Source organism: Sminthopsis crassicaudata, chromosome 6 (genome assembly GCF_048593235.1).
Source record: "Sminthopsis crassicaudata isolate SCR6 chromosome 6, ASM4859323v1, whole genome shotgun sequence".
Lineage (NCBI taxonomy): Eukaryota > Metazoa > Chordata > Mammalia > Dasyuromorphia > Dasyuridae > Sminthopsis > Sminthopsis crassicaudata.
The window spans coordinates 250,082,296-250,105,897 of record NC_133622.1 but is presented as its reverse complement, the minus strand read 5'-3'; the positions used below and the strand labels follow the sequence as shown (position 1 = coordinate 250,105,897).

General features: G+C 57.1%; 1 protein-coding gene across 4 annotated transcripts in view; it reads left to right on the top strand.

Moving 5' to 3' along the window:
* The first annotated feature begins 529 nt into the window (after nucleotides 1–529).
* Nucleotides 530–23,602, top strand: part of NRXN2 (neurexin 2) — a 135,397-nt gene continuing 112,324 nt past the window's right edge. For 3 of the 4 annotated variants that reach the window (XM_074276203.1, XM_074276204.1, XM_074276202.1), the window contains exons 1-2: nucleotides 10,377–10,674; nucleotides 17,472–17,495. In XM_074276203.1, coding sequence (XP_074132304.1) covers nucleotides 10,501–10,674; nucleotides 17,472–17,495 — 198 coding nt within the window. In that variant the 5' untranslated portion in view covers nucleotides 10,377–10,500. Of the gene's footprint in view, nucleotides 614–2,620; nucleotides 2,693–10,372; nucleotides 10,675–17,471; nucleotides 17,496–23,602 lie in introns of those variants that run through there. The other variant, XM_074276205.1, reaches the window with a different exon arrangement.

Here is a 23,602-nt window from a genome sequence, read left to right as displayed (position 1 = left end):
CTTCTCCTCCTCCTTCTTCTTCTCTCCTCCTCTCCTCCTCCTCCTCCTCCTCCTCCTCCTCCTCCTCCTCCTCCTCCTCCTCCTCCTCCTCCTCCTCCTCCTCCTCCTCCTCCTCCTCCTTCTCCTCCTCCTCCTCCTCCTCCTCCTCCTCCTCCTCCTCCTCCTCCTCCTCCTCTTCCTCCTCCTCCTCCTTCTTCTCCTTCTCCTTCTTCTTCTTCTCTCTTTTTCTTCTCCTTCTCCTCTCTCTCTCTCTTTCTCCCTCTCTGTCCCTCCCTCCTTTCCTCTCTCAATCTCTCTGTTTCTCTCTGCTTCTGTGTCTCTCCCACTCCTTTCCCCCCTGCCCTTGGCATCGGGCCCCCCTCCCCGGCTCCCGGGCTGGGGGCTTCTCCCCCCGATGCCTGTCACAAGTTAAAAAGGGTTTTAAATTGTGGCAGCAAAAGCTTACCCCCTTCTCTCTGGCCGATTTTGATGACTCGTGTTTTCTGTTTCTTCTTCTCTTTTTTTTTTTTTTTTTCCTTTTCTTTCTTATTTTTGTTTTTGTTTTTTTCTCCTCTTTCTTTCTCTCTCCTTCCCCTTTTCCAAGGTCCGGCTCACCTGACGTTAAACAGTGAAGGTATGAAGTTTTGGTTTGGTTTGGATCTGTCCCCTTCCCCAAGTCCCCCAGATTTTGTTTTGCCCCCCCTCCCCCCTTCTCCCCCTGTCCGTCTGTCTGTCTGTCCCTTTCTTTGTTGGGGGCTGGGCTGGGGGTGGGGGCTTGTCTCCGTCTGTGCTCCCCCTCCCTCCTCACTGCCCACCCCCTCCCCTCCCCTCCCCCTTGGTTTCTGACATCAGCAGATGTTCAAGCTCCTGCCGCTGTCTCCAATCACCCCTCCCTCGACTTCCCCGGTGGCATTTCTTCGTTTCTCTTTTTGGGTTTTTGGTGGTTTCTTCTCCCCGCCACACCCCCCATCCTCTGCCCTTTGTGACGATGATTTATTTTCTTCTCCCACCTTTTCTGTTCATTCTTTTGTTTCTCAACCTGACTGAAGAGAGAAAGGCATGTATTGGAGAAGAGCCGGCCCGGCCCCTGCCCAGCTCCTGCAGCCCTGGGGGGCCGGGGGGCCGCAGCCCGCGCAGGAGGCTCAGTAGGGGGCCGGGCCCTTCTGCCAAGCAGCCCTGGGAGCCTCCTCTGCATCACAGGGCGGGGGGAGCCAGGGGGCTGGACAAGATGACCCCTAAGGTCCCCGCCAGCTCTCAGCTCTGGGTTTCCCCCCAGTCACCTGAGCCGGGGGCACGGGAGGAAGCCGGGCCCGTTCCCGACAGGGAAGTCCCCGAGCTCTGTGGAGCTCACCAAGCGAAGTCGGGAACGTAACTAGGTGAGGGCCAGCTGTTTGGTGGGCCTGGGACCCCTGCATCTCAGGGTAGAGGAGGAGCAGGCCGAGGGAGCCCTGGCGGCCGTGCCCCAGGAGCCTGGGAGCAGACTCTGGTGTCTGAGCGGCTCCTTGGCTGGTCTCAGCTAGTCCCCGGTGTCTGGGCCCCAGGGAGTGATCTGGGGTCCGACGCCCCTGGCCAGGGGCAAATCGCCCCCCTGGAGCCTGGGCAAGGGTGCAAATGAGCCCGGAGGGAACTGCCAGAGGGAGACAGGATGAGGGAAGGCCCAGTTCGGCCTTGGCTTACTGGCACCGAGCTTAAAGCCTGCCTAGGCCCGGGGGCACCCGCCTGGCTCCGTGGCAGAGCCTGGGAGGTGGAGGGGGAAAAGGGGCGGAGGCAGGGGGTTTCCTGGCTCCTACCCCCCGGATTCTGGATGCCCCCTCGGCTCCTCTGGGAGCCGCTCCCTGTCAGTGGCCGGAGCCCAGGGTGGGAGCTCCCCAGGTCCGCTCTTCCCTTTGTCCAGGGGCTGATCTGTGATGGGGAGAGAAGGGGAGAGGAAGCCGTGGGGATGGGATGGGTGAGCCCTCAGCAGGGTCAGCACCATTTATGAAGCACCCACTGTGTGCCAGGCTCGTTGCCCTGAGAAGTCTAAGAGACAGCCCCTCCCCTCCATGAGCTTGCGGAGGAATGGGCAGCCAAGTGATGTACAAACCGAGCTGCCTGTGGGAGGAGGAGGAGGGGGTCTGCACCAGGGAGCACGCCCCGATTGAGACGAGTGGGGGGAGGCTTCCTTCGGGCCGGGGAGGACCTTGTCCCCCCGCTCTCAGACGGTGACATGGAGACCAGCCAGGGAGGCCTCTGGACCCGGGGGTGCCAGGAGAGCCTGTTAGCCACACGTGTGCCCGAGTGCCAGCTGCGGGCAGGCTTGTGCCATGGGGCAAAAACCAGGGCCTGCAGGAGGAAAGCAGGAACCAGGAGGTCCTGGCAGGGTTCTGGCCAGTGGAAGGGAGTCAGGGACGGGGGGGGGATGGCGCAAGGTGGCGGGCCCGCCAGGGCCTAGACAGGGGGCAGCGCAGTCAGGGCAGGGCCCGGCGGCTTCACCCACGGGCGCGCTGGGACCCTCCCCCCATTCCTCAGGCCCCGAGGCTGATGGACCTGCCGAGCTCCCTCACAGGCGCCCTCTGGGCCTGGCCCTTCCTGCCCTACCCCCCGGGGGGTGAGGAGTGGCCGGGGAGCCTCCAGTGCCTGACTCCCCATTTTGTTTCTCCAGTAGGGTCCTTACTGTTCTCCGAGGGGGGGGCCGGTCGAGGAGGAGCCAGTGACGTGCACCAGCCAACCAAAGGTCAGTGACCCCCCTGGGGCGGGACTGCTGGGACCTCCGGGTCGCCAAAGGCTCCTCCCGCTTTCTGGGAACCCCAGGCCTGGGGGGGGCTCGTGTGGCCCCTCCAGGTCGGAGAATCTGGGAGAGCCCAACAAATGGCAGCACCTACTGTGCGCCAGGCATGGGGGAAGGAGGCAGAGGAGGGCGGCCTCTGGCGGGGGAGGGGAGCCGTCTTACAGAGCCTTCTAGCTCTGGGATCCTTGGGTTCCAGGAGCACTGATGAACCACCTGCTGTATGCAGGGCTGGGAATGGGGAGATGGAGGCTTCAGGGAGGTCCCGGGTCCCGCTTTCCTGAGCGGAACAATGGGCAGAGCACAGGACTGGGAGTGCCGAAGACCTGAATTCAAATTCTCCCTTAGACGCTTCCTGGCTTTGTGACCCTGGGCCTTGAGGAGCTGGAAGCTCGGAGAGGTTAACCAGGGAGAGTGTGGGCCCGCAGCGCGTGAATGACGGCCGAGTCGGAGCCAGGCTCCCCCCAGGCTGGGAGCTCGCTGGGGGCGGCGCCATATTTGGCCTTCCTTTATTCCCAGGACTTAGACCTGACATGTAGGAGGCACTTAATAAGTGCTTGTTGCCTGACTTGCTCTGGAGCCATCAGCTCTCAGGGTGACCCTCCTTGGGCCTCAGTTTCCTCCTCTGTTCCACGAAAAGGTCCCTTTGGCCCTCTGAGGTCCCTCCCTTTCTCCAGCCAAGACCAATCGTGTAAAAGGTCCCGCCCACCCAGTCAGCATGCATTAAGCACCGACTGGTTTGAGGGGTGGGGCTTCCAAAGATGAAAACTATTCAATCCATCAGGTGGATGCAGAAAAGGAAAAGGTCCAGACCCAGAGCCAGGGCTTGGCTCCTCTGCCCTTCCCAGGTCCCCCATCTCTCCTCAGGCCCAGAGAGCCCAAGCGGGACCTCGGGCCTTCATGGGGTAGGACTACAACTCCCATCATCCCCCGGGGCAGAGACTGCCCAGAGTCCCCTTGGGTTCTGGGTCTGGGCTCGTTTGGGGGGGGGCAGTAAGGCCCCCCCCCTTCCTCAGGAGGGCGATGGGAGCTGGAGTCTCCCCCTTCCCTAGGTTTGAAGCTGGCTACGCGGGGAGGGGGAGGAGGCGTCTACGGCCACCACGGTCCTCGGGCACCTCGAGCTGTTACATCAGTGTGGCACCCTTCCTGCTCCCCCCCTCGGTCACCCAGTGAGGTCACCCCTCCCCCAGCCCCTCTCCTTGACCACTGCCCCTCCCCCACGGCTTCCCATCACATTCACTTCCTGTTCCCCTTCCCTCTCTCGGGTTCCTCTTTTGGGTTCCCAGCGGCCGCCCTTCCCCCAAGGCCGGACGGAGCCTTTTCTCTGTATTTCCAAGGGACAAGGGTCGGGTCCCTTTGGGCCTCAGTTTCCCTTTCTGTGAAATGGGCACTGGGTCTGGGGGGTCTTCCTTCTGGGTGTCAGAGGCCCGGGTGTGGGGGGCTCTGGGAGCCCCTTGCTCCACTGTTGTGCTGCCCTTCTCCCCTTTGTGCCCCACTTTCTCCGTCCTCCCTGCCCCCTCAGGGCAACCCCATTTCTCCCCTCAGCCCTTGCTTCCTGCCATTTTTCACGGGCGGGAGGCAGGCGCCCTGGTTGCTATGGGAACAGCCAGGCCCTGAGGGATGTGCGGCCCTTTCCCCTGAGGCCACTGTCCCCCTTTTCCATCCAATCCCGGCTCCCCGCGGCTCCTGCAGCTGCCCCCCTTTCCCTTTCCGGCCTCCTCAGCTGGCGGGCCTCTATGTCTCCGTTCCTGCCTCCCTTCCCAGGCCTCCTCCCCCCCAGACCGGCTCCTTCCCCCTGCCCTGGATCTCCACCCCTGGGGGTGATGGCAGGGGGTGAGATGCAGAGCCCCCCTCCCCCCACGCTGCCAGCTGTGGCGGGTCTCTGTGCCATTTTACAGAGGAGCAAACTGAGGCGCAAAGAGGCTGAGCGACTGGGGCGGGCCTGCCAGGGCCTCCCAGCTCCTTGGGCTCCAGCCACGGGGCAACACTGCCTCCCCCCGGCGCCCCTCAGCGTCTGTCCTTCCCCAGTCTGGCTTGTCCTGCTCAGTGGCCTCAGGCCCTTCCCTGCAGGGGAAGTGACCTGGCCCTGTTCCCAGGCTGCCCTGGTGCCGGGCCTCCTTTGTGCTCTCACACTCACACACACACTCACAATCACACACACACTCACAGTCACACACACTCATGCACTCACAATCACACACACTCAATCACACACACACTCACAGTCACACACACAATCACACACACACTCATGCACTCACAATCACACACACACTCACAATCACACACACACTCACAGTCACACACACACACATGCACTCACAATCACACACACAATCACACACAAGTCACACACACTCACAGTCTCACACACACTCACAGTCACACACACATGCACTCACACTCACACACAGTCACACACACACTCACAATCACACACACTCACAGTCACACACACACTCACAATCACACACACACACTCACAATCACACACACACTCACAGTCTCACACACACACACACACTCATAATCACACACACAATCACACACACACACTCATAATCACACACACACTCACAGTCACACACACACACATGCACTCACAATCACACACACTCACACACACTCACAATCACACACAAGTCACACACACTCACAGTCTCACACACACATTCACAACCACACACACATGCACTCACACTCACACACAGTCACACACACACTCACAATCACACACACTCACAGTCACACACACACTCACAATCACACACACACACACTCACAATCACACACACAATCACACACACACACTCATGCACTCACAATCACACACACAATCACACACACACACTCATGCACTCACAATCACACACACAATCACACACACTCATGCACTCACAATCACACACACACTCATGCACTCACAATCACACACTCACACTCACACACACACTCACAATCACACACACAGTCACACACACAATCACACACACACTCATGCACTCACAATCACACACACTCAATCATACACACTCACACACACTCACAATCACACTCACAATCACACACACAGTCACACACACACTCACAATCACACACACTCAGTCACACACACACTCACAATCACACACAAGTCACACACACTCACAGTCTCACACACATTCACAACCACACACACATGCACTCACACACACTCAGTCACACACACACTCACAATCATACACACTCACAGTCACACACACAATCACACACACACTCATGCACTCACAATCACACACAGTCACACACACTCACAGTCTCTCACACACACACATTCACAACCACACACACATGCACTCACAATCACACTCACAATCACACTCACAATCACACACACACACTCATGCACTCACAATCACACACACTCACAATCACACACTCAATCACACACACTCACACTCACACAACACTCACAATCACACACAAGTCACACACACTCACAGTCTCACACACACATTCACAACCACACACACATGCACTCACACACACTCACAGTCACACACTCACAATCACACACAAGTCACACACAGTCACACACACTCACAGTCACACACACAATCACACACACACTCATGCACTCACAATCACACTCATAATCACACACAGTCACACACACTCACAGTCTCTCACACACACAAACCACACACACATGCACTCACACTCACACTCACACAACACTCACAATCACACACAAGTCACACACACTCACAGTCTCACACACACATTCACCACCACACACACATGCACTCACAATCACACACACTCACAGTCACACACACACTCACACTCACACACACTCACAGTCACACACACAATCACACACACTCATGCACTCAAAATCACACACACTCAGAGTCACACACACACACACACTCACAATCACACAATCACACACACACACTCATGCACTCACAATCACACACACTCACAATCACACTCTCAATCACACACACTCACACTCACACAACACTCACAATCACACACAAGTCACACACATTCACAGTCTCACACACATTCACAACCACACACACATGCACTCACAATCACACACACACAATCACACACACACTCATGCACTCACAATCACACTCATAATCACACACAGTCACACACACTCACAGTCTCTCACACACACACATTCACAACCACACACACGCACAATCACACTCACAATCACACAGTCACAGTCACACACACACAGTCACAATCACACATACTCACACACGCACTCACACAGTCCCATGCACTCACAGTCTCTCACACACACATTCACAACCACACACACACGCACTCACAATCACACACAAGTCACACACACTCACAGTCTCACATACACATTCACAACCACACACACACGCACTCACAATCACACACACTCACAGTCACACACACACTCACAGTCACACACGCACTCACAATCACACACACACTCACAATCACACACAAGTCACACTCACTCACAGTCTCTCACACACACGCACTCACAATCACACACACTCACAGTCACACACACAATCACACACACACTCATGCACTCACAATCACACACACAATCACATACACTCACAATCACACACACTCATAATCACAGTCACACACAATCAGTCTCTCACACACACATTCACAACCACACACACGCACTCACAATCACACACAGTCACAGTCACACACACACTCACAATCACACATACTCACACACTCACATACAGTCACACACACTCACAGTCTCTCTCACACACACATTCACAATCACACACACAAACTCACAATCACACACTCACAGTCACACATGCACTCACAATCACACACACTCACACACACTCAGTCTCTCACACACATTCACAACCACACACACTCACAATCATACACAGTCAGTCACAGACACAGTCAGTCACACACACAATCACACATACTCACACACGCATTCACAATCACACACACTCAGTCACACACACTCAATCACACACACAGCCACACAACATAATCACACACTCACAATCACACAATCACACACTCACAATCACACACCACACACACTCAGTCACACACACTCACACACCATACACACACTCACACATACTCACAATCACACACACACATACTCAGTTACACACTCACAACCATACACACAATCACACAAACTCAGTCACACACACAATCACACACACTCAGTCACACAACACAATCACACACACTCAAAATCATACACACTCACAATCATACTCACACACACAATCACTCACACACATACTCACAATCACACACATACTCACAGTTACACACTCACAACCACACACATACTCACAGTTACACACTCACAACCACACACACAACCACACAAACTCGCAGTCACACACACAATCACACACACTCACAATCATACACACTCACAATCATACACAATCACTCACACAACTTACACACACTCACACATACTCACAATCACACACACACATACTCAGTTACACACTCACAACCATACACACAATCACACAAACTCAGTCACACACACAATCACACACACTCAGTCACACAACACAATCACACACACTCAAAATCATACACACTCACAATCATACTCACACACACAATCACTCACACTCACACATACTCACAACCACACACATACTCACAGTTACACACTCACAACCACACACACAACCACACAAACTCGCAGTCACACACACAATCACACACTCAGTCACACAACACAATCACACACACTCACAATCATACACACTCACAATCATACACAATCACTCACACAACTTACACACACTCACACATACAATCACACACACATACTCACAGTTACACACTCACAATCACACAAACACACTCCCACACCACACACACTCACAATCATGCACACCCATACTCACAGTTACACACTCACAATCACACACAAAATCACACACACTCACACACAATCACACTCACAATCACACACACTCAGTCACATAACACTCACACACACTCACAATTACACACCACACACACTCACAATCACACTCACACAGACACTCAGTCACACACACACTCACACTCACACACCCACAATCACTCACACACACACCATACACACACACTCACACATATTTACAATCACACACACATATTCAATTACACACTCACAATCACACACCATACACTCACAATCACACACACACACTCACAACCCCCCACACACTCGGTCACACAACACAATCACACACTCACACATATTCACACACACACACTCACAATCACACACCACACACATTCACAACCACACACTCACACTCTCACAGTCACACACTCACAATCACACACTCACACACACTCACAATATACACACACTCACAATCACACACCATATACACACACTCACACACACAATCACTCACAATCACACACCATATACACACACTCACACACACTCACAATCACACACACAATCACTCACAATCACACACACACACCATACACACACACTCACACACACAATCACACTCACACACACACTCACAATCACACACACTCAGTCACACACCATACACACACACTCACAACCACACTCACAACTCACAATCACACACACACACCATACATACACACTCACAATCACACACACACTTACACACCACACACACACAATCACACACCCCATACACACAACCACACACCCCATACATACACACTCATATTCATACTCACAATCACAGTCACACACACTCACAATCACACACTCACAATCACACACACTCAGTCACACACCATACACACACACTCACAATCACACACACACACTCACACACCATACACACACACTCACAATCTCATTCACACACTCACAATCACACTCACACACACTTCCTCACACATTCTCTTGTGCACACTCATGCCCACACATTGTTGCACACTCACGCAGCCCTCCTTGCACACTCGTGCACACCTCCTCACACATTCCCTTGTGCACACTCATGCTCACCTGCCCACACATTGTTGTACACTCAAGCAGCCCTCCTTGCACACTCGTGCACACCTACTCACACATTCCCTTGTGCGCACTCATGCCCACCTGCCCACACATTGTTGCACACTCACGCAGCCCTCCTTGCACACTCGTGCACACCTCCTCACATATTCCCTTGTGCACACTCATGCCCACACATTGTTGCACACTCACGCAGCCCTCCTTGCACACTCGTGCACACTTGTTCACACATTCCCGGCTCCTATTCCATCGCACGCAGCCCCCCCTCTGCCCCCGCCCTCTGTGTGTGCATAAGGAGGCCAGGCCTGCAGGGGCGCAAGCTCCTTGTCCCAAGCCTTGACCCCTGGGAGCGGCCCCAGGCCTGGAGGTTTCCGCCTGCTTTGCCCACATGCCCTTCCTCGGGCGCACTTTCAGCCTCCTCCCTCCGGCCTCTGTTGCCTCCTCTTTGAAACGAGGCCCCGGCTCTGGCACTCCCGTCCTGCGGGGCCCCCCACCCCGCGCCGCCGCTCCTGCGCGTTTGAAGGCCCTTCGGCTCTGACGGGCACAGGGCCCGCGGGCAGGGGCGGCTGGGCCGAGGGTCTGCAGCCCCCTCAGTGACCCCGCCCCCCCTGCAGGGAAGGAGGAGTTTGTGGCGACCTTCAAGGGGAACGAGTTCTTCTGCTACGACCTGTCTCACAACCCGATCCAGAGCAGCACGGACGAGATCACGCTGGCCTTCCGGACCCTGCAGCGCAACGGCCTCATGCTGCACACGGGCAAGTCGGCCGACTACGTCAACCTGTCCCTCAAGTCCGGCGCCGTCTGGCTTGTCATCAACCTGGGATCCGGCGCCTTCGAGGCCCTGGTGGAGCCCGTGAACGGCAAGTTCAACGACAACGCCTGGCACGACGTCCGGGTCACCCGAAACCTGCGCCAGGTAGGGGGTCCGGGGGAGGCGCCGGGGGGGGGGGGGCGTGAGGCAGCCGAAGGGGAGGGGGCGGGGGTCTCGGCTGGGCCGGGGGAGTCAGGAGCAGGTGAGCCGGGGCTGCAGCGGGCGAGGGGACAGTCAGCAGAAGCGCTTGGGTGGTGAGTCAGGCCGGGCGGGGCAGGGCCTGGCTGCCTGGGGAGGGAGAGAGGCCGGCCGAGTGGCCCAGTGGGGGGCCGGGCAGGGATGAGGCCGGTGCTTGGGCCAGGGCAGCCCCCCGAGCAGACCCCATTCCAGAAAAGGGACCCAGGAGCCCTGACAAGACGGAACCACTTAGGTGTGCTCTGGCAGCCTGGGAGAGCGCGACTGTGCCCGTGCACCCCCTGTGACCCCCCCATCGGGGCCCGGCCAGCCCCTCACTCTTGTGCCCCGCCAGCCGTCCCCGTCTTCTGCCCCGACACGTCTTGTCCGGCCGTGGCCCGTGCTTGTGCCCGGCGGTGCTCCCGCACAGTGACGCTCCTTCCCCGGGCAGAGGCCCCGGGTCCTGTCGCTCCATCCGTCTGCTCGTCAGCAGCCCGTCGGGGCCAGAGCCCCATCTCCCCATCGCCCACCGGGCCCGCTGTCTCTTGTAGGCTGGCATCCTCCTGGCAGCGCCAGGCTCCTTCCTGGCCAACATTGGAGCTCCCTTCCGGCTTCTGGGTCTGCCTGACCTCCTTCCCGGCTGACTTAGCACCACCCATTAAGGAGCCGGGCTGGGGAGGGGGCTGCTCACTTCCTGGCACTGGCCACAGAGGTGGCTCTCACTGCTCTTTCCTGTGGCGCGGGCTGCCCTTTGCGCCCGTCCTCTCTGTTCCCGGAGCTCCTGCCCCTTCCCCGTGCCCGGGTGCCCTCAGCCCGGCTCCCTGCCTGTAAGCGGGACCTCCTGGTGTCTGTCCGGCCGGAGCCCCCTCTGGGCTCTTCTCAGGGGCTGCTTCTCCTTGACCTTTAACCCCCCAGGACACTCTCCCCCCCACTTTGGCCCTGACCGTTCCGTCTCTCAGCGTGTGCTGAGGGTCGGTAATGAAAGGCCCACTTGGGTTTGGAGGCAGAAGGGACGGGAGGGACGAGTCAGGGGCTCAGAACTGCCAGGGGCCTTGGCAGGTCCTGCGGCCCGGGGGGGAGCCTCCCTCTGACAGACCAGGAATGGAGGCAGGGCCCCAAGGGCAGAGCGGGCCTGGGGTCTGGGTCCCAGAACCACAGTCCGGCCTCCCTGCCTCCTGTTAGAGGCCCGTGGCCCAGAGGAGAGCGAGGCTGCCTCGGCCAGGATGAGGCCGGAGCCTTGCCCTTTGTCAGATGCTCCTTCCTCTATTTCTGTTCCTTCCTGTGGGACCGAGGCCTGGGAGGGCCTTCTTGGACACAGGGGCCAGGCTGAGCCGGGGGGACACCCTGGGATTGGGGAGAAAACTCGAGGGCAGAGACAGGAGCCAGGGACCAAAATGGGTCCAGCTCCGTGTCCCTGCGCGGGGTCACGGGACCGGGTTCCTCTGGGGCCAGGCAGGAGAGTGACGCAGGGTGAGGAGCGGCACCAGCTGCTGCCCTCCTGAGGGGGTGGCCGGGGGCCAAGGACACTCTGTTGGGCCCAGTCCAAGCTTTCCCAAGTGCTCGGCCCAGCCAATGGGGAGAGGGCTGGCCCTGGGGTGAGAGCAGCAACCACCGCCCAGAGACCGGCTCTCCTCCTCCTGGAGCAGCGGCCAGAAGGCGGCCAGCGGGAGGGCGGGGAGGGGGAAAGCACGACCTTGGGAGAACTGGCCCTGGCAGGACGGTCAGAACGAGGCCGGGAGCTCTGTGCTCCAGGGGACCCCCCTCCCCCGGGCCCGCCGGAGCCCCCTCCCCGCACCCTGCGCTGATCGCGGCCAGGCGGCTTCTGGGAGGCCTATTTCGGTTCCGGGGCCTGCTCCTCCCAGCGGCTCCTGCCGCGGCCCGGCCGGCTGCTCCGAGCCAGGGCCTGCTTTCCCCTGAGCCAGGGAGCTAATTTTAACTGTAGCCGAGAGCTCATTGTGACGCTGGCCAGGGCCAAATTAGCAGGGACCGGCCGCCAAAACAGCCCCCCATTCACTAGCATCATGTGGCGGCCGCGGGGACACGATGGGGGGGCAGAGAATGGGGAGTCGCTGGGCCGCCGGAGGAGGGGGTCCTCCCCCGGATCCGGCCCCCGGCCCCATGACGGCCACGCCAGGGCTGCCAGCCCCACGCCAGCACGGGTTTATTAAAAGCCTGCTCTATCTAGGCCGTGTGCAAGGCGAGATCCGTGGCTGAGGTGGGAGCCCTCGGGGGCTGGCAGTGACCGTGATTTAAGGGGCGATGAGGGGCCGGAGAGGAGCCCGGACATCTCCGCTCCCAGGCCTCCCACCGACCCTCCACCGGGCTCCTGCGTGTTGTCTCCCCCGCGAGAGGGAGCTTGCAGGGGGCAGGGACCGGGCTTTTGCCTCGGGAGCCCAGCAGAGCCACAGCAGGTGCTTAATAAATGCTTGCCAGCTGACTAACAAGTAGCAGAGCAGGGACGGAGCTAGTGCCCGTACGGAGCCTGGCTTTGGAGCCGGGGGATCTGAATTCAAATCCTGGCTCCGCCGCCTCTCAATTTTAGCCTCTCTCTGAGCCTGCTGGGTGGTTCAATGGCTAGTGAGCTGGACCGAGTTCAAATCAGACCTCTGATTGATTTCCTCATCTGTAAGATGGGGGTACCCTCGACCTGCTTTACAGACTTGTGGCAGAGACGCGCTTACTTGTAAAGCGCCCTGTAAATCTGGAGTACCCTGATTGTTGTTCAGCCACGAAGCGCTCTCCACGGCCCCTTTTGGGCAAAACTGCTGGCGTGCTCTGCTGTTCCTTCTCTGCGTATTTTAGGAAACTAAAGCAGAGACTTAAATGGCCTGCCCAGCGACCCCCAGCTGGCGGAGTCTGAGGCCAGGAGCCCAGGAGACCGAGCCAGTCTGACTCCAGGCCCCGCCTCTGTCCACCGAGCCGCCCAGCTGCCCCTGGTTGTGACCAGACAGTTACAGAGACGCTGGAATCAGGACTTGGAGTGGGGGGGGGCCTTCGGAAGGCGGCGCTGGCTCTCCAGGGGAATTATCTCACTTGCTGAGGTGCTCTAGGCCCACGAGAGCTTCCCTCCCTGACCCTCAGGTTCCTCCTCTGTCCAAAGAAAGGCCTCAGCTGGATGAAGTCCAGGGCCGCCTTGAGATTCGTGTTTGCGATCCCAGCCTCCCGCGTCCTGTGTTTACTGATGGCTCCTCCTTCCACAGAACGGAGCCAGCGATGGCCGATTATGCGGACACGCCGCTGAAGTCCGTGGGTCAGGGTGGGTGCAGGAGCGGGGGTCGCCTCCGCGGCCTGGTAACCCCGGTCAGTGAAAGTCCCGGAGACGCCCCCCGTGGGAGGGGGACGCTACCTAGAAGGGCTCACAAAGAGCTGGGCGGTGGCCGCCTGACTCTGGCGTCCGACCCTTCTTGGGAACTTATTTCCTTCCTGTTCCTGCGTCTCCCGCCTCTTGGGGCTGACCACCATCGCTGCCCTGCTTCCCAGGGAGCACAGAGTGGGAGGAGGGAAAAGACCCCCACGGGGCCGAGCCTTAGAGGGGAAATGGCCTTTAAGGCCCCCTCGAACAGCCAGCTTGTGATTGGGGAGACGGGCTTGAGAGCCGGGGAGGGGCTTGCCCCCCGTGGGTTCTCAGGGGATGGAGCTCGAGGTCTCCCGGGCCTTCCCATTCCAAATAGAGGCTTCTTTCTGGGGGTCCCACCGGTGGGGAGCGGGCCGAGTTTGGAGTCACAGGGCTCGGAGCCACACTGGCTTCGTGTCACTTGGTCAAGCCCGGCGGCCTGTCTGCTTGCCTCTGCTTGGGCCAGGCAGCCCCGGAAGCCCGCCTTGGCCCTCTGCGGTCTGCAGTTGGGCAGAATCCCTCTTCCAGCCTCTGGACTAGTCGCTCCCGTCCCCGGGAAGATCTGGCCCAGGTTTCAGAGGGGATCCCCTGCCCCTGGTTCATCCCCGGGGGGATGGCTTGGTCTGCTCCTCTCCCAGCTGCCATGGCATCCCTTCTCCTTCTTCCTCCTTCTGATCCAAGTCTCCTGCTCTTGTGGGCTTGATCTCAGCAGTCGGAACCACCACCCTGCCCTGATCCTTATTCAGCAGCTGTGCCCCGGTCCGTCACCTCTCCCTCTGCCCTATCGGGGGCTTCTCTGCCTGCCGCCCCCGATTCTTTCCGACTCCCTCCTTTTCTCCCTCCATCGCCCTCGTCCCGGCGCCTGCAGCCTCTCACTCGGGCGCTTCGGTCTGAGGGCACCTCGCCTGCAGAGTGGAGTCTGGGGGCGGAATCGCTCGCGCTCCTCCCCGAGCACTCTCAGTCACCAGAAACCCGAGAGGGGATGGTGGAGGCTCGGACTCGCCCCCCCCCCCCCCAGTGCCACAGGCCACAAACAGGCTTCTCAGCCATGCCCCAGCCTCTCACCTTGGCAACAGAGCCTCCCGCCAGGACCGCCTCTCACCCCCCCTCTGGGTCGGGGTGCGCCAGGGCCGCGGGTAGCCTTAGAGCCCACGATGTCACGACTGGGCATGCTTGGGGAGGGGATTCGGAGCTGGCAGAGCCTCAGGACCTCAGTCTTTCTTTACAAATGGGGAAATTGAGGCTCCAGGACTAGAAGGCGGTCCCCCACGACTTCCTGGCTTCCCGTCTCTGGAGCATCTTCCTCTGTCTTTCTCCACCTTGAATCCGCTTTGTGCAAACCGCTCAGGCCTGGTCTCTGTCCCCGTGATACTCCTGGGTTAACACCAGCGGCCGGAGATTTGGCCACGGAGCCGTCCCGTGGGCCTGGGAGGACGGGCCTGTGGATCCCCGTTGTAGGCCCTCCTCACTGGCGCCTTAAGGGGCCCAGAGCGACGCCCTTCGTGCCCTCGGGCAGCAGCCTCTTCACCCAAAGCCTGGCCTCCCCACAGCACCCCCAGTCTTCCTCTTGCCACGGCCCATGACCACGGGGCTTCCGTCCCCGTGCTGTAGAAGGACCGTGACAAATTACTCTCTGGATGGCATGGCCCAGAGCAGAGTCTTCCCTCGGGTTAGAGATGCTCAGAGCATTGCGGCTCCTTGCTGATTAATATTGGTGCTTTAGGACTCCTCCCAGACACTAAATACGGAATCCCATTACTGGTAATTTCAGGGGCCCCGGCCATCGCCCTCCCGCGTTAGCGCCGTGGCCGGCGGGCTTGCCAACGCTTCCCGACGGCCCGCCCCCTTCCCGGCGCTCCTCGATTCCCAGCTGCCTCGAAGGTTCCGCCCGTTGTCTGGCCCCATCTCTGCCGCCCGGGGTGCCCTCCCCAAGGCCTCGGCTCTCCCGTCCGGGGTCGTTCTCCAAAGGGAAGGTGGAGATCCTCCCTCTGGGAGCCCCGGGGGCCCAGGGAGGAAGGAGTGTCCGTGGAGGCAGCCAGGCCTGTGGGTGGGCGCTCCCGGAGCGAGGGACGGGAGCTCGGACAGCGGGGCAAGTCGTGGTTTTCTTTTTCAGGGGGTTACGGGGAAGGCAATGTCCAGAAGGATGAGAGGGAATGGGACTGCTGGAAAGAATTATGGGGTCTCTGGGAGACGGTGGGCTCTGAGAAGTGAAGGAGGGGCCGGGGGTGGAGTTGGGTTATTTGGGAGGCCAGAACGGGAGGGAGGGGAGATGTGGGCAGGGGAGGGCTGGGGACGTTTGGAAATGACCGGGAAAACGGCTCCTTCCAATCATGCTTGGAAAAATGGCGCCCGATTCTCCCAACGATTCACTCTTCCTCTTCCATTCTCGGAGAAGAGAAGGAACCAAAAGGAGAGGGGCTGGGGAGAGCCCCCTCCTCGAGCTCTCACTCCCACGCCTTGCCCACAGAACAAGCAGACGCCCCTTCCCCCACTCTGCCGCTTGGGAACTCTCTCCAGCCCCAGTAAAACAGGGTCCGCCCCTGCCAGCCAGTCGGTTTTCTAGGAGCCATCGACTGCCATTCCATCAGCTGGCCGATGGCCCCGACAGACACTGGCTGTCCCAGACCCCGGCAGGCCACTGGCCACCTCGCTGGCCACCCAGCTCTTAGAACCCGGAAGCATCCGGCCGAGCCCCCCACCCAACCGCCCCGCCCCATAGATCCTCCCCCCCCTCCCTTCCCTCCCCCGCTCCCTCCCGTGACATTTCAGCGGGTTTTACTAATACGCATAGTTAGGTTTGCTTCCTAACCGCCCTGCCTCCCCCCCTCTGTTGGATAACCCCGTTACTGACTTGTGTGTGTTACTAACACGCTTACAACCTGGTGGGGGCGGGGGGGCGGGGGCTGGGAGGGGGCGGGGGGCGCGGGGCGGAAAACCGAACTAACCTTTTCTGTCTCATCTATGGAATGTTGACCATTTTCTAGTCTTTGGTTTCTCAGTCCTGATCCTTTTCTTGTTTCTCTACTAACCAAGTTCTCTACCTATTCCCCCTTCTCTGCAGACGGCTCTCCGGGGAAGGGGATTGAGGGCATGAAAGAGGGGGGTCCATGGCGGGGGCGGGGGGAGAAGCAGCGTGGGCCTCGAGGGTTCAAGCCCCTTCTCGTTTTCTTTTGTTGTCCCCATCAGAACTTTGGTTTTCCCTAAACCTTCCGAGTTTTCAGCCGAACCCGGGTGGGAGGGCCAGAGCGAACAACCGAATATATAGCGATATATATTTCTCCTCCTTTCTTGAGTTTCACGGTTGGTCATTTTATTTTTCTTTTCTTTCGTTCTTTTTGTTCTTTTTGTTCGTTTTTTGTTTGTGACCCCCTCCCCCCCCACACCTCCGGTGCAGCACGCAGGGATTGGACACGCTATGGTAAACAAACTGCATTACCTGGTAGATATCACTCTAATTGTCTTATCGTTTGGTTTGCCGTGGGTTTTTTTTAACTGTTCGATTCTCCTTCTTTCCGTTCCTTCGGTTTCTGTTCTGCTCTTCCAATTGGTTCTGGACGACCTTTGGATTTTGCTTCTCTCTCCTTTCTGTTGTCCCTCCTCCTTCTTTCCCCCTTTTTTCTTTTCCTTCTTGATCCAAAGTCAAATGGAAATCGAGAAATTTGGCCGATTGCTCCCCCCCAAATTCGGGCCCCCAGCCAGAGAACTGGGGGCGGCGCCTCTGCCGCGTCGGCTCTGGGGAGGCCGTCCCAGTGCCAGCCCTTTATTTCCGTTGCTTTATTTAGTTGTTTTCTCTTCTCTTTTTTATTTGTTTCTTTTTCCTTCTTTGGTTTGGTTTCTTTCTTGGTCTCCGGAAAATCCATGGAAAACGCCATCCCATGACATGCTGTGCCTTCGCTCACTGTCAGCTCCCAGGGACGGGCCCCCTGGGGTGGGGGTGGGGAGAGCCCGTGGCAGCCGGGGGGTGTAGGGGTGACAGCAGGGAGGTGGCGGACCTCCCTGGGGACCAGTGAGGAAGGCCGATTGCTTTCCTCCTCCCCGGAGCCATCTCGGGGGGCTGGTCTCGTGTTTCAGGGGTTGAGGTTGGCTGCCAGGGGAAAGGTGGCCTCCTTGCCCTGCCTTCGGGGTGCCCGGCCCTTCCCCTCTACATACTGCATGGCATGAAGGGCCTTCCTCTGCCCCCCAACCAGGGACAGCGTCCTGTTCTCCCCAGACCGCTCTGCAGCTCCCACTAACACTGTGTCTCACACTGTCTTCCCTTCTCCATCTCCCCCTCCTTCCTCTCCTTCTGGCCCCTCTCCTGCATGACCCTGGGGAAGAGGCCGATTTCCTTCCTCTTTGGGGGGTAGGGAGGAGGGAGACCTGGGGGGTGGCCCAGGGCCTCGGCTGAGCTGGGGGGGCTGGCGGTGATGTGTGACCGGCTGCGCACTGGAGTGAGTGTGTGAGAGACGGGGGTGGGGCCGCATGGGTGAGAATGGGGGTGTGTCCGTGGCATTGAGTGGGCTTGTGTCCGTGGCGCTGAGTGGGCTTGTGTCCGTGGTGCTGAGTGGGCTTGTGTCCGTGGCGCTGAGTGGACTTGTGTCCGTGGCTCTGAGTGGGCTTGTGTCCGTGGCTCTGAGTGGGCTTGTGTCCGTGGCTCTGAGTGGGCTTGTGTCCGCGGCGCTGAGTGGGCTTGTGTCTGTGGCGCTGAGTGGGCTTGTGTCCGTGGCGCTGAGTGGGCTTGTGTCCGTGGCACTGTGGGATGGCAGACACGTTGGTGCGAGTGCTGAGGAGAGCTGGGCTTGGGGCCCCACGAGCTCCCCACCAGGGGCCAGGAGGTGGCCAGGGCAGGCTCCATGTGCCCGGGGGGCAGGGGCCCCTCTGTGAGACGGAGACGCAGCATCTTACCCTCGGCGCAGGCTGGGCCACCTGCTGGAGGGCAGGGGAGCCCAGGATAGATCCCTCTCCTTCCCGTGGCCCAAGGGGCTGCTCAGGCTTGGTTCCCTCCTCCAGCCTAAACCCATTTTGGGGTTATTTAGACTCCAATAGGGGGTTTTCTTGGCAGAGATACTGGAGGGTTTTTGCCATTTCCTTCTTCAGCTCATTTTCCAAGTAAGGAAACTGAGGCAAGCAGGATCACCCAGTAGGAAGTATCTGAAGCCAGATCTGAGCTCAGAAGTTTCCTGATTCCAGACTGGGCTCCTTATCCACTGCGAAGTCAGCGAAGTTCCCCAAACCCACATTCTGCCTCAGTGAGCCTTTCCCAGCGAGCCCCAACTCTCAAGGCTCATAGCTCCCTCTTACTGACTTTACGGTTTCCCCTCACTACCCCAGTAAGGAAGACCATTCAAATGTCATTGTGGTCATTTTACAGATGGGGAAACTGAGGCTCAGGAAAGTAGAGCCATAATCAAGGAATCCACACTTCAAGTGTGGCTGTTTCCTCGCTGCCCCAGCTGCTCAGAGTTCAGAGCTCAGTCTCAATGGGGCGCACAACCCCGCCTTGCTAGCTCCATGTTGCCCCCATGTTGAATGGAGAGATGGGTCAGAGCGCAGCCAGGAGCCTCCTCTCTATCCGTAGTCTCTCGTCCCGGGGAGCTTCCTCTCTGCAGGAGCCCAGCCCCAAGTCCCCTCCTCACCTGCCCAGGTAAACATGAGACGACATATCTCCCCTAATAGTGTCATAGCCCAGGGGCCAGCTGGACCCAAGTCAAGGGAAAGCTGACGAGCCAGAGACAGGGAGAGCCCGAGCCTTGCGTTTGGAGTCAGGGGGACTTCCGTTCACGTGGTGCTTGTGATAATAGCTGCCTCAGTTCACTCATCTGCAAAATGGGGCAACTAATAGCACCTACTCAAACGAGGTAACTCCCCCAATGGTTTCCAAGCCTTTAAGAACCCCAGAAATGTGAGCTGCTAGCAGGGTTCTTGGGATCGTTAGGAGGGAGGCTTTATTCTAGTTCACCACTGACTGGCCCGTGTGCTATGCAGCAAGGCTCCTCTGGCCCTCATTTTGCTCCGTGGAGACCCCTGCCCTTTCCTCATCCTTCGACACTGAGAAGACCGTGAAAGTCCTTCCTAACGGAGCCCGGGAAACGCGGTCGTCCCCAGCTCCCCCAGGCGAACGGCTGTTCCCCTCCAGGTTTCTTTCTTGAAACTCTATTGGTCTCTCTTCAGGACAAATCCTGGAGAATTAGTCTCCATTGCAGGGCCCGGAACTCTCCTTGCCTTCTCATGAACTGGACTCCAAATAGAAGGGCAGATCTGGGAGGGAGTTTAGAACATAGATCAGAGCCGGAAGGGGCTTTACAATTTAGAAAGAAGTTAACCAGGTGGAGAGGGGCGAAATGAGTTATCCACGCTGTCAATAAGTGGCCTGGTTGGTATTTAAACCAAGATTGCTAGATTAAAAATCCATTTTCCTTGATAGTGACAGGACAGAAATGGCTCACAAGGAGCTGGAGTCTGAATGGAGGAACGGTACAAGGCTCTGATGGCCTTTGAGGAGCCACCAGCCCCAGAGGAGTGAAAAAAGAAATAGCAGGGTTGGGGCACAGGCCCTCCCGAGGGTCTCTGAAGGGTCCTGGAGGATGGGCGAGGCGCCCCGCATGGCCCTAAGACAGCCAAGCGCCCGCCTTCCAACAATGGGGAGAGAGCAAGTTTGCAGACCTGGAGTTTTGTGGCGAGCCATTAGTGTCAATCCCAGGAGAAACTCTGGGAATTAAAACAAAGGGACGGTGAGCGGTCCTTCAGAAAAGGCAGCCGCGATCAGAAAGAGCCTGCCCGGCTTCGGCAAAAACGGGCTTTGGCAGAGCAGCCTTGTTCCTTTTTTTGACGGGGCTGAGAGACTGGGAAATCCTGGGAAGGTTTCAGGCACAACTAACTTGGATTGTAGCAAAACATTTGGCAAAGCTCTCCTGCTATTTTTGTTGACAAAATGGAGAGCTAGGAAGTAGTCAGGACAGAGTCAGCTGATTCAGAACTAGGTTTTGCTCCAGATACAGTGCTCAGCACACAGTGGCACTTAATAAATGCTCGCCCTTGGTTAAGTAGTGCAAAACAAGTTCTGCATTTGTAGTCGGTGGCCCTACTGTTGCCGTGTATGGGACTTGTGGGACACTGGCAAGTCTTTGCCTTAAGGGCATTAGCATTGATCTCTCTGAGCCTCAGTTTTCTCATCTGTTAAATAGGAGAATTGAGGGGAAGTGAATGGTCCAAGGTCTTATGCTTCCTAAACCTCGATCCTTTCTAGTTCTCAATCTGTGATGTGCAAATGACTAGACCCAAAGAATGGGTCCATTCTGGCTTAATGCTTGCTAGGAAGAGTCTCCGATAGGCTGCCTTAGAATTTTGTCCTCGGCTCTGAGCTATTCTAGACCTTTACTGATGACTTGGATGAAGGCACGAGTAACATGTTTATCAAAGTTGCAGCACCATGATCCTAAAGCACAAGATGGCAGAGCCAGCATCCGCCGGTCCCTCAGCAGACCCAAATGCTGGGCAGCAGCTAGATGGTGCAAGGGGACGGCTCTGTGAACTGGAGTCAGGAAGACCCAAGTTAAAATCTAAACTCAGACACTTCTTAGCCGTGTGATCCTGGGCAGATCACTTAACTGTGTTTGCCTTGGTCCCGGTCTAAAAAATGAACTGGAGAAAGAAATGGCAAATGGCTCTAGCATCTCTGCCAAGAAAACTCTAAATGGGGTCAAGAAAAGTTGGACGCGACCGAACAAGGAATAGTGTCCAAAAATAGGGATGTGATGATCCTGCTGTTTTCTCCGGACCACGCTGGGCCCTAGACACCAGTTTTTAAGAGGGACGTCAGAAAGTTTGGCGGGTGATCGCAGTGGTGAACGGCCTTGCGATTACACTAGATTGGGATCGATTAAAGGAACTAGGGAAGTTTAGTTTGGAAAAAGAAAGGCTTAGGGATATGGGAGGAATTCCATGTTCGAGTTTTAGCAAGTCATCACGTGAAAAAAAAAAAAGACGAGAGTTCTTTTTCTTGTTCCCAGACAAGGGGACCAGGAGTAGTGGCAGAGAAGTAGCGGAAGACCGGAAAAACTTCCTAACAATTAAGGCTGCCCCAGAAGGGAACGGCTTGTCTGGGTGGCGAATCCCCCACAGCGGAAGGGAGATTAGACTAACCGCCTCTGACGATTGCTCTTCAGCCTTGAGATTCTGGGACGGTCAGTGGATCCCCAGATCGCCCAAATGGATGCGACATAATGCAGTGGATCCCCTGAATGACCAGAGAGGAAGGAGCCAGTTCTTTTTATCTCAGATCTCTGAGGTGGGGAGGACTTCAGAGCATCTGGGCCAGAGTCAAATTAACTAGCATCTCTTAAGCAGCTGGTACGTGCCAGCCCCCGGACCGAGCACGTGTCAGTGTCTGCTTGGTCTTCAAGAACGTCCGGGGTGGGAGATCCACCACTTGTCACAGTAGCAGCTCCTTTCCCTTTCACATGGGGGATGGGAACCAGTGTGGAGTCAAAGGACCTGGATTTTCAGCCTCCTTTTGATACTGACTAGGCGTATCTAATCACTTCCCCTCTGGGCTGCAGATTCCCCATGTGCAAAGTGGGTGATTTCTAACTTTGGGGGAGCCGGTATCCTCAGGGCCCACATGTCCGATCTGCCCCCTGCACCCAAGAAGGCTGAACCACCGAGTCTTTCTTCGCTGTCCAAGGTCCTTATGGGAGTCCTACTTCAGCATTTTGGAAATGACTCCCCCCCCTACATGGGGGTGAAGAGAAATGGGAAGAAGGGGGCAGGGGGGGCCCTGTAATCTCCTGTGGAAGTTGGGGTGTTGCTGAAGTGTGCTCCAGCTCTTTGCCCTTTTGGCTGAGGAGTGATACCTTGACTTTGTACAGAATGTTCATGCGTTTCTTATTCTTCTAAATCACTCCTATTTTTCTAGTTAAGCATTAAGGTTTGCAAAGGGCTATCCCTACAATAACTTTGGGAGGGGGCCATCAAACATTACTAACTCTATTTTACAGTTGAGGAAACTATGACCTAAGGAGGCAGTGTAGCACAATGGTGAGAGCCTTCATTGGCTTTGGATTCAAAGTCCTACTTAGAATTTTTGTGAATCTGGAGGAACTTTTAGCTTCTCTTTGCCTTCATTTCCTCGTCTGCAAAGTGAAATCGCTGGACCCAGGCCCTAAAGCCCGCTCAAGCTTTCGTGCAATGACATGCCTGAGGTTGAAGAGCCAGGAAGTGGCAATCAGGTCCCAAGGCTGGGGCTCTGCCCTCCCCCACTTTCCACAGGGGCCCGACTTCTTCTCTAGAGCCTAGAGCAGTGGGTCTCGAACTCTGATTCCCTTTGCATTATTCAAAAGATTGGGAATCTGACCAGAGAATTTTTGTTTAATGTGACTTATCGAAACTTACTGTATTGGAGATGAAAACTAACGTTGAATCTGTAGACCCTCTGGAAAGCTTCACAATATTCTTGCACCACACTGAGAACCACTGGGCTAGAGGGAAGCTATCCATCGAGGAGGAGGATGGGAAATGGAGGTGGCCAGATGAGGCTTAATGGATTTT